This window comes from Budorcas taxicolor, chromosome 25, assembly GCF_023091745.1.
Source record: "Budorcas taxicolor isolate Tak-1 chromosome 25, Takin1.1, whole genome shotgun sequence".
Classification (NCBI taxonomy): domain Eukaryota; kingdom Metazoa; phylum Chordata; class Mammalia; order Artiodactyla; family Bovidae; genus Budorcas; species Budorcas taxicolor.
This window is the reverse complement of record NC_068934.1, coordinates 44,650,615-44,660,610: the sequence shown is the minus strand read 5'-3', so window position 1 is coordinate 44,660,610 and position 9,996 is coordinate 44,650,615. Positions and strand designations below refer to the sequence as shown.

At 63.1% G+C, this 9,996-nt stretch overlaps 1 protein-coding gene across 1 annotated transcript; it reads right to left on the bottom strand.

Moving 5' to 3' along the window:
- Window positions 1-639: 639 nt before the first annotated feature.
- OVOL1 (ovo like transcriptional repressor 1) lies at window positions 640-9,619 on the bottom strand. The gene is made up of 4 exons (XM_052662386.1): window positions 9,520-9,619; window positions 2,946-3,163; window positions 1,100-1,289; window positions 640-935 (listed from the first exon to the last, which is right to left on the bottom strand). Exons 1-4 carry the CDS (start codon window positions 9,617-9,619, stop codon window positions 640-642), a joined length of 804 nt encoding a protein of 267 aa, XP_052518346.1.
- Window positions 9,620-9,996: the final 377 nt, after the last annotated feature.

Here is a 9,996-nt window from a genome sequence, read left to right as displayed (position 1 = left end):
CATCCTCTCTTAAAAGCAGTCGCCATCGGCACCAAAAATATATTAGTATCTGTACACTTGTCATCTTTTTAAAAAAGAAATAAAACCTCCTTGGCACCAGTAGTTGATTTTTTAAAAATGAGGTGATATGTGGCAAGGCCTCCTGTGTACGCACATCCATGGCTGTGCACACACGCGTGCATCTCCCTGTCAACGAGCAGAGCCCTGTAGCCCTGAGCAAAAGGAACACAGCCGGGTGGGCCATCGCTAGCTCCTCCATCGCTGGTGTTTGCTGGGGTGTCCTTTGTCAGGGCACCCGACTGCCATCCACGGGGAACCAGCTGCCCCTGCCCTGGGGCTTCAGAGGCGAGGGACAAGAGAATCACCTTCCCGCACCTCGTCTGGGAAGAAGTCCTATCTTTGGACTCAGCTGCTCCACAGGGAAGGCAGTCCCAGCCTCGCCCTGCCCCACACGGCTGCCCAGGCTCAGAGCAGCCTCTGCCCAAAGACACCAGTGCAAATACAGAGGTCAGTAGTGCCAGCCTGAGCGAGCACGCGTGGCCAGCTCCAGGCCTGTCCTGGGTGCTCCGGCAGGAAGCCGCAGAGGGCGGGCTGGCGGGGCAGCGAGGAGGCGCCCCCACCCTCTCGGGGCGCCGCCGCTCAGACGTGGTGGGCGCCCTGCAGCAGGGAGGTGACGGTGTTCTGCAGGGCCACGGCCACCTTCTTGGAGGTCTTGCGCAGCAGCGGGCTGTCAGGGTGGTGCTCCTTGAGGTGGAGGACGTGGCCCTCCTGGCTCTCGGACGTGCAGCCGCACTCCTCGCACACATACAGCTTGGCCCGCCGCTCCTTGTATGCGTACTTCTGCTGCACACCGTGGATCTTCTTGAGGTGGGACTCCAGAGAGCAGCGCTGCGTGAAGGCCTTGTCACACAGGCTGCACTTGTAGGGCCGCACGCCTGCAGGGAGGGTAGCGCGGGCATCAGGGACCCAGCTCTGGGGCACAGGAGCCCCAACTCCCCAGCGGCCCGAGGGAGGGGACGAGGATGTCTGCCCCGAACACCCCGGCCCCCGCCATAGCCACGCGGCTGCTGGGCCTCGCCGCCGGGCGGGCCCCTCTCACCTGTGTGGGTGCGCACATGCCTCTTGAGGTCGAACGTGTCGTTGAAGCCCTTCCCGCAGTAGGTGCAGAGATGCCTCTTGACGTCATTGTGGCACTTCATGTGGCGGTTCAGCATGCGCTGGTAGGTGAAGGCCTTCTGGCAGATGTGGCAGGTGAAGAGGTCTCCGCTGGGACCGTCCCCCAGCGTCACCTGTGGGCGAGGGCAGTGTGTGTGACAGACACCCAGGAGCTGGGGCTGCAGGTGGCAGATTGGGAAGACGCACCGCACCAGCCCCCGGCCCCGAGGAGGGGCGCTGCCCACCCAGGGGCCACACCTCTGGGCCGCTGGCTCCCGGAGATGGGGTGGTGGGGCGGGAAGCCGCCTTGGGTCCTCGGTCAGCCTCCTGTTGCTCGGTCAGCCTCCTGTCGGGCTCCTGAGTCCCTCTGCGAGGCCCTTCTTTGCCATCTCTAGAGACAGGCGGCCAGCTCCCGACAGAAAGAGGGCAACTCTCCCTGGCAGAAAGCCCCCCTTTGCTGAGCCCAGGCATCCTCTAGCTGCTGCTCAGTTCTCAGTCTGCACCTCAGGATGGGGAAGGCTCCACAACGTGGTTGTGGTCTCCACGCCGCCCTCCCAGGCTGAGGCCGCTGGGGGCCTGGAGCTCCCTCACCTCACGGGCCAGCCCAGCCCCAGCTTCTTGAGCCTGACATGGTCTCCTCTGGGTCCCTTTGCCACCCTGATGACTCTCTTTATAAAGGTTTCTCATTTTCACGGTAACTGTGCAACACCTCAGATCTGTTCAGAAGTGGAGACGTGGTCTCCGGGCCCTACCTCTAAATGCTCAGAGGTTGCTTGTGCTTTGTGGTGGCCTTGTCACCGGCCACGCCGCCTGAGCTCCCCAGGCCCCAGGTGCCCCGCTGTCACTCATACCGCCTGGCCCTGTGCTGCTCCTGGCACTGGGTAAAGGCCGTGTTGGTCACTGAGCAAGCTGTTTGGGGTCAGGACTCACTTCTCTGCCTCATCTACGGTCCCGTGCCCTCTGCTTTCCCTCCACGTGCTCCCTAGCTGCTGGGGCTCAAGGGCTGGGAGGAGAGGCCCTCGGGGATTTGGGTGCCGTGTCAGCTCCCCTGTCAGCCGCCTAGCACATTTCCTGGTGATTCCCGGCGGGTTACAACACCCAGCCTCCATGGGTGAGAGAGGAGGATTAGCCTTTCCCTGACAGTTTTCTCCAGTCTCTTGGCTCACAGGAAGCTCCATGAGAGCCCTTCCACGAGATCACCACTGGCAGGTGCTTCCAGGTTCCAGAACTTTCAGGAATGCAGGCCTCGTGCTCCTGGAAAGCAGGGCCGTTTCCGCCACCCTGTGCTTCTTCCTGCCTTGGCTGCTGAACGCGGGTTCACCAGGCCCCGCCCCAGATGCAAGGCCCTGGGTTGGAAGTGTACACTTCGAGGCAGAGACTGCCGGGCACACACCTCAGGGGACAGCTGACCACCGAGCAGACCCCAGACCTCACTCTTGAGGCGGCAGAGACACGGGCCAGGCGCTCACGCCTCCCCGCTTTTCCAAGGACTTCTGTGTAAGGGCTGCCTCCCCTCAAGGCCAAAAACAAAACTAAACAACCCCCACAAAGGACTCCAAAGGGCTGGACATCTCTCCAACCTCACTGCTTCTCCCCAACGCATGGCATTCTCACTTCAGACTCACTTTTCTTTCCCACCCTGTCTATGCCCCAGGGAGGTTCACATCTGTAGAAATCTGGACCCAGATCCAAAGCCAGTCTGCCTAATCTCATTTGGGCCACGTCTCGTGGCCAGGACCCATGTGGACCCACGTGCCCCTGGGCCTCAGGGACACTGTGAGGATCAGTACCTTCATCTTGGTGCGCAGAAAGCCATGGTCTCTGCTCTGCGGGCCTGCCAGGCGGCTCATGTCTTCGGAGGGCAGCTGGGCCACCACGCAGGGCCCGGGGGTCACAATATAGCTGGAGTTCCGAAGGCTCATGTCCAAAGCCAGGGGGCAAGAAGGGGGTTCGGCCACCGAGGGCTCTGGCTCCTGGTAGGGCTGTGGCGGGCAGAAGCCCAGGCTGACTGTGAAGAGAAGAGCAGCCAGGTGAAGGGCTTGGAGGAGAAAAGGGAACTCTGTGGGGTTTCAGGAGGGCTCCCTGGCAGTGAGCTGGCTAGAACTGTGAGCCGCTGTCCCGCCCCTCGTAGGCATGTGGCAGAGCAGGGCTGCCCCCAGCCCACCACACCTCCCTCCCACCCCATTAAGGTAATTACAGGTGACGCCAGCCAAGCGCCACGGCCCACAGGCCTGCCCGCTGAGTAATTTGTGTCTTAGCGGAACTGGGAGGACCGAACCTGCGCTACCAATTATTCCTCCCGAGTTGTCTGCCGGCCCCACCTGGGCCAGTCCCCCTGGATTCCAGGTCTCATCCACGCTCCTGCAGGGACAAAGGGCACCACGGGAGGCCCGGGGTCCCGGGACTCATCGCGGCCCCAGAAGGTCCCGGTAGTCAGGGTCACTCAGGGCCTCTCCTCCAGGCAGATTCAGCCACTGGTTGTGGGGAACTGGGTGGTCCTAACCCCTCCCTCCTTTGGGCCAGTCTGTCCCTCACACTGCGGCTGTTTGGGGCTCCAGGCTCCCCACTCCCGCTGGCCCAGCCTGGCAGGCAGACAGGTGGGCGGGGCGGAGCAGGGAGGAGGTCAGGGAGCAGCAGGTGGATGTGGCCTAACAGTCTCCTGGGCAGCCTGCCTGCCTGTGACGCAAGCCTCCCCCGCAGCAGGGACCGCTCCTCACCGCTCCAAGCTCAGTTCACGGTGGCGCCTAGAGGGCCTGGCCCCCCCCCCCGCCGGGGCAGTGACACCAGCGACAGCAAGCAGACACCTCACACACGGGGGCTTGGACCCCATCCCGACTAGAGAGGAGGGGAGGTCTCCCGAGTGACAAAGACGAGTCTCACACCCCCAGAGCCGAGGCAAACAATCTAATGTTTCAACTTAGTGTTTTTCCCCCAGAGAGGCTAAGCTAGAAACATTCTCCAAGCCTCAGAAGGAAAACTCAAGAGGGGCACAGGGAGGAAAGGATGAGTGGGCTTCCGGGAGGGGACTCAGGAGGTGGACTTCGGATTTCAGAGCTATGAACAGATCCCCTGCGCCACTGCCCCCTGGCCGGTGAGACAGTGGATGGGGACACAAGGAGGGGCGGCCCTGGCAGGACGCAGCGGGAGAGGCTGGAGGCGGAGGGCTGGGACCCGAGGGGGCGGAGGACACACTGATGGAGGAGAGGCAGCTGTGGAGGCACCCCAGTTTCGGGAGAGGCCCCGGCTCTCGCCCCCTCAAAGTACAACAAAGGTCTGACGGGGGAAGAATGTGCTTGCCCGACACCCAAACCCGTTTGACACCCAAACCCGTTCGGCTGGCACTGGCGCCGTCTGTCTGTCCGTTCGGGGATTCTAATGAGCCACCTCATTCTGGGAGTTGATTCACCAGCGCCTGGCCCTGGCCTGGCCTCTCTCCAAGCTCTGGGCGGCTGGACGTCAGGCCAGAGCTCTCGGGGGTCCCCCCAGTCTTCCCACAGGGACGGGGGCTGCTGAGGGCGGGCGTGTCTGAGAGCTGGCAGCTTCAGCTGATGCCAGCTTACATGGCTATTGGAGATCCTGCCTGGGAATTCAAAGCTGGATCACAATTTCCATTTTTCAATCCAGGTAGAGATAAACAGGAACCTCTACCCTCTCTATCTTTCAGTATCGGGTAGCGTAAGCGAGGCTCCCCAGCGCTGGAGCCGGGCCACACCGCCTGCACACGGAGGAGTGACTGCAGGTAAGGGTTAACCGGTTTGCACCCCAGTAAGTTGTCACCCTTGGCTCCCTTGCTCCAGCGGGGTGGGGGTGGGGGGTCCGAGGCCAGGGTTCTGAGATCTCAGCCCGTTTGGGGAGAGACCAGTGCCTGCCTCTCTCATTCCACAGAAACCCCAAAATGATGGTGCCAGGGAGCTGGGGACAGGGAGCGGGCCTGCCTGGCCCGCTTCTGTGCGGCTTCTACCCCAAGCCAGGGGCAGGTGAGGCCATCAGGGTGGGGTGCTCGCTTCCTCCCGCCCGCCCAGCCAAACCTGCCTTCCCGCCACCCCCAGGAGCGTGTCCACTCGCCCGCGAGCCGCTCCTGTGGCTGGGTGTCACCGAGTCGCAGGAAGCAGAACTGGTTGGGTCCTGCCGGTGCTGCTCTCTGTCCCCTAATTAGATGTTTCCGGCAAGGTGGCGGCCGCTGTGGCTACTCATCGCCCGCCCACAGCTGAGGAGCGTGGCCAGGCCGCGCCAGCCGGGCCCTCTCCCCGCAGCCTCAGACCCTTCTGTCTGCCCAGCTTGCCTCCACCTGGATGAGGGGTTCAGAGCAGCTCCCCCTACCCCCCCAAAAGGCCTTCTCCCCACTCCTTGGCCTTCAGCAAGTCCCTCAAGCTCCTGGCCCAAATACCAGACAGGGTGCTGGGTCCTCCCCATCCAAAGCCTCAGGCCAGGGCCGGGCTCTCTGGGCAGAGCACCCGAAGGAGGCGTGAGGACACCCAGCCTCCACCTCCCAGAGGCTGGGGCTGCACCGACCTGGAAGGGGGTCGGGGCTCAGCTCAGCCCTGAACCGGGGCGGAGCACAGCCCCGGCTCCTGTCAGGCGGCCTTGAGCCCTCATCGGGAAGGGCATGGTCCCCGCACCCGTCTCCTCCCGCCCCCAGATCAGCTTCTTCAAAGGAAGCCAGTGAAGCCAACCGCCCGAGGTGGGCAGCCCTGGAAACACAACGGGCCGTCTCTCAGCCTGTGGTTCCCATCCTGTGAATGCCAAGTGTTCCCCTCAGAAGGGACCTTCCCCCCTCCGCCAACCGTTTTTCATATCGAGTCCACAGCGCTGGTCACCCGGCGCACCCCAGCCCTCACGCCCGGGCAGACGCCGCAGGACTGGGCAGCATTTGCGTGCTGCCCCCCCTCCCTCCCGGGGCAGCATGGGGAGCCCCCTGTGGGAGGCCACGCAACCCCAGCTGAGAGTGAGCAGCGTTAAAGAGGAAGCCTGACGCCACCAACGGCCACGCTCTGCTCCTGTCCTCCCTGTGCCCAGAGGACTCGTCCTCACCTGCTCTTTCTGGGACAAACAGTCTGGCAGGATTCTGCCTCAGGTCACCCAAGCGAGGGACAAAGATTAAGGGCAGCTTGGGTGATGGCACCCCGTGGGACAGCCAGGGAGCCCACTGAGCCCACCCTTCCCACCCATGGGCTGGCTGCCTACCTTCCCAGCCTTGCTCCATGGAGACCTCACTGCCAACCCTTCCCAGGAATTAGAATAATTACCATCAGAGGCATAATCGTGCCCCAGCTCCACTCCGTCCCACCCCAACACGTGTACGCTGGGGCCCCAAGCTGACTTTCTCAGCCTTTCTATCTCAGCCGGCCCGGAAAGAGAGCTGCCCAGCAACCCACATGGCCTCGTCAGAGCCAGGCTGGGGGAGCTCCAGGCCCCCACCTCAGCCTGGCTGCCTCCCTGGGGAGGGCACGTGCTGGGGAATTGGCAGAAGGGCCCACAGACGCTGTGTCCCAAGCTGGGGAGAGGGCGGAGGCCCCCGGATGCTCATGGCTGGCACCTGTCCTTCAGCTTCCAGGCTGGGTCTGCCCCTCCAGGGCCGTCCCAGCCTTTGGCTATTCCTCTCAGCAGGGGCCAGGAGGACCCCCGCTTCATCCTCCCTCCTCTCTGTTCCTGGAGCTTCCTCTTTGGTCCAGGAGATGGAATTTAGCTCCTGGGTACAGGTGCCCGAGTTCATCCTCAAGAAACCAGCAGCCCTCCCACAGTCAGTACTGACACAGCAGGAGAAATGCCAGGGAGATGGGGGCCAGGGGGGCCCAAAGAAGGGGCTTCTTAACCATGAGCCCTTTCAATGCTCCCAACAGGAGTGGCACCGTCTCCCACCCCCATGGCCTTCCAGCCCGTGTGCCCAATTCTGGGCCTTTCCCTCAGCTTTGGGGGGAGACTGAGGCCAGGGGACTGAGGGTGGGAAACCTTTAGAATTGTGCCTCAGAGAAGATGCTGGAGTGCTGGTCAGCCTGGGGCCCTGGAGTCACAGCTGCCAGGCCAGGGGCCAGAGCCTTCAGCCAGTAAAGCCCTTCTTTGCAGGCATTCTTTGCTGCTCTGAGGGTCTCAGAGGACTGGGGTGGGAAGGTCAGACCTCAAACGCTTCGTTCCCCAGCCCTCCCAGTGCCTCTCCCGGAGGGACCGGACGGGGTCAATGCTTAGCTGGTCACAATGTGCTGAGTCTGTGCAGTGGGGTGAAGGAAACGTGCCCAGCCGGCTCCTGGGGTCACGGTCCGCTGGTGATGGAATGGCCCAGTCAGGGGACAGGCCACCACAAAACACACTCCCCACTCTCCTGCCATCTGAGGCGCCTGAGCGTAGCCCGAGAACATTCGCTTTCTCATTTCCAAAAACTGTGGGAAAGCTAGTGAGCCACATGGTTTTGAGGGGCAAAAGTCAGTTCTTTGACTTGTACTCTTTGCTTGACCCCACAGGACTTTGCCTGGCAAATTCTCACCTGCATCTCCAGGTCAGACTCCACCCTACGTCCAGGGTGGTCCTGCAGGCTGAGCAGCTCCCCTCACCTGGACAGCAGCAGCAGGTGGCACAGACATCCAGATGCCCTTCTCCACACCTGCTGGGCCTGCCCCTGGGTGTAGGTGCCCCCGCCCCCCACCGCCACTCCCACCACGGCCACCAGAACTTCGGTGGGGAAAACCACTAGGACACAAGGCAGCCAACGATTTGAACAAGCGGAATTTCTTTGTCCTTTGTAAAAGTCACCACATGATCTGTTACTGATTGGGATGTGAAATAAAACTAAAAATAACAGCACACTGAGTCTCAAGCAAGGCTCCGCTCACCTTTAACACAGTCCAAGTTCGGTTTATCAGATCCCAAGGAGCAGCTAAGCAGCAAGTCAAACACAGGTGAGGGAGGAGCAGGAGCAAGGAAGGGGGCCCATGGCCCTCACCCTCACCCCTTCCGGACCTGAAACACCATCAACTCCCTGGGGAACTTGGAGAAGCAAGAAACCGCACAGAAAATCCTGGGCCTGTTCACTTTCCTTGATGTCTCAGTTTCCCCACCGGGATCATCAGGGCTTGGAACATTCTCTCGTCTTAAGGAGGCTGTAGACAGGGGCCAAGGAGCTTGAGACAAGGCTAAGCTGTGAAACACCCTGCCAGCACCCTAGGCCATAGGATCCTGATATCGCTCAGGCCACCGCTCCATTCAGTCTCCAACCATGCATTCAGGAGAGAAACTGAGGCAAGAGCCCTCACAGGGCCCCTCACCACCCTCATTTCGCCACTTTCCTACAAGGCCTGGGGCGGTGCCGGGGAGCCTGCAGATCAAGGGTCAAAGTCGGTTGGTTAATTACAACCTCTCCCCCCTTGGAGGCGCTGGGCAGGGTGTTCAGCGCATCCCCCGCCCCACCCCCCAGGCCTGGGGAGAGGGAGTTCGGAAGGAAACCGGCTCGCTCCTGACCAAAGATTCTGTTGGGGGTGGGGCGGACAGAAGACTAACAAGGAAGATGCCGCCGGGGCAAGAAACAACTAGGTTTACTCATTCCAAGTTGACTCCGACGCTGTCAAGGCGTCTTCCGAAAATAAACTGGCTGCCCCAGCTTCCCCCGGGCTGGTCCCTGGCTGTGGGATGGGTTCTTTAAACCCCCTTTCAGCTCACTGGTGTCCTCTTCGAGGCTGAAGGAGGCGCGTTTCTAACCGAGGTGAGACCCGATCCCACCTTTGTCTTAAGGGCTGGTGGGGTGCAGCCGGGCGCCTTCCCGGCCGTCTGGCGTTCCCCACGGCTGGGGGGCTCCCTGCTCACGGGGACCTTCTGGCCACCCGTGTTGTGGAGGAAACGGAGAGAGCAATGAAGGTGGCCTACGCTCTGGGTCTTCTCTTGCATTTGCACAAACCTCAGCCTAAACTCCAGCTCGCTCCCGGCCCCCCCAAAGTGACACCGCTCCAGTGCCCTCCGCCCGCCTCATAAAAGCCCCGGCTTTCTGGATTTACGACGCGAGAGTGGAGGGTCGCCGGGGCGGTGACACCCCGTTGCCTCCCCTGCGCCGCGGCTCGGGCCGGTGGAGGGGAGAGCGGCCCCACGCGGGCCCGCGCGCCCCCGCCGGGGCCTGGGAACCGCTGTCCCCCCGCGCCCACCCCGCCCCCACATGGCCGCTCCTTCCGCCCGCCCTGCCCTCCCCCCCCTCCCCCCGGCGCCCGGGGTCGGCCGCGCCCGCGCGGGCTAACGGGGCCGCGGCCGCTTAAACATTAAATCGAGCGCCGCTGCTGCTCCGGCCGCCGGGCTCCGCGCCACGGCGCCCCGCACGCCGGCCGCTCGACGGGGCCCGGCGTCCTCTCTGCGGCGCGGGGCTCGGGGCGCGCTGGCCGGGCGCCTCACCTGGCACGTAGATCTCGCCGCGCTCCTCGTCGGGGAGCTCGCTCCAGTTCCTCTTGCACGTGGAGACGCACGGCTTCTTTACCAGAAACGCTCGGGGCATCTTCGAACCCTCCTCGCGCGGCACGGGCCGCTTCCGCAACTAGAGCCGGAGTCGTCCTACCTTTCCCAGGCCGGGCTGGAGGCGGGCGGGGGGTGGCTGGGGGTGGGGAGGGGGGCAGGTTGGAGAAGTAGCCAAAGCGCCCCGCGTTCCGTTCCGCCGGGAGGCCGTGCCCGGGACGGCGCGCGCCCGTTTCAGCTCGGTGGAGCTGTTGCGTCCTCCGGTCCCAATGAGGTCCCCTGCAGCCAGGTGCAGCGGGCGGCGGGGAAGCGTCTCCCGGCGCGACTGGCGTTCCTCGCGGCCGCTCGCGGAGTCTTAAAGTGCTAGCCGGCCGGACGGGTTCACGCTTTATTGGCTCGCGGCGGTGTGTGTTGGTGGCT

Bases quoted from the DNA above. Each gene is read 5' to 3' on its own strand.
- OVOL1 (XM_052662386.1), bottom strand. From the start codon at position 9,619: ATGCCCCGAGCGTTTCTGGTAAAGAAGCCGTGCGTCTCCACGTGCAAG. The intron at 3,164-9,519 runs GTGAGGCGCCCG...TTCTCTTCACAG, and splicing joins CGGCGAGATCTACGTGCCAG to TCAGCCTGGGCTTCTGCCCG. The intron at 1,290-2,945 runs GTACTGATCCTC...CCTCGCCCACAG, and splicing joins TTCTGCGCACCAAGATGAAG to GTGACGCTGGGGGACGGTCC.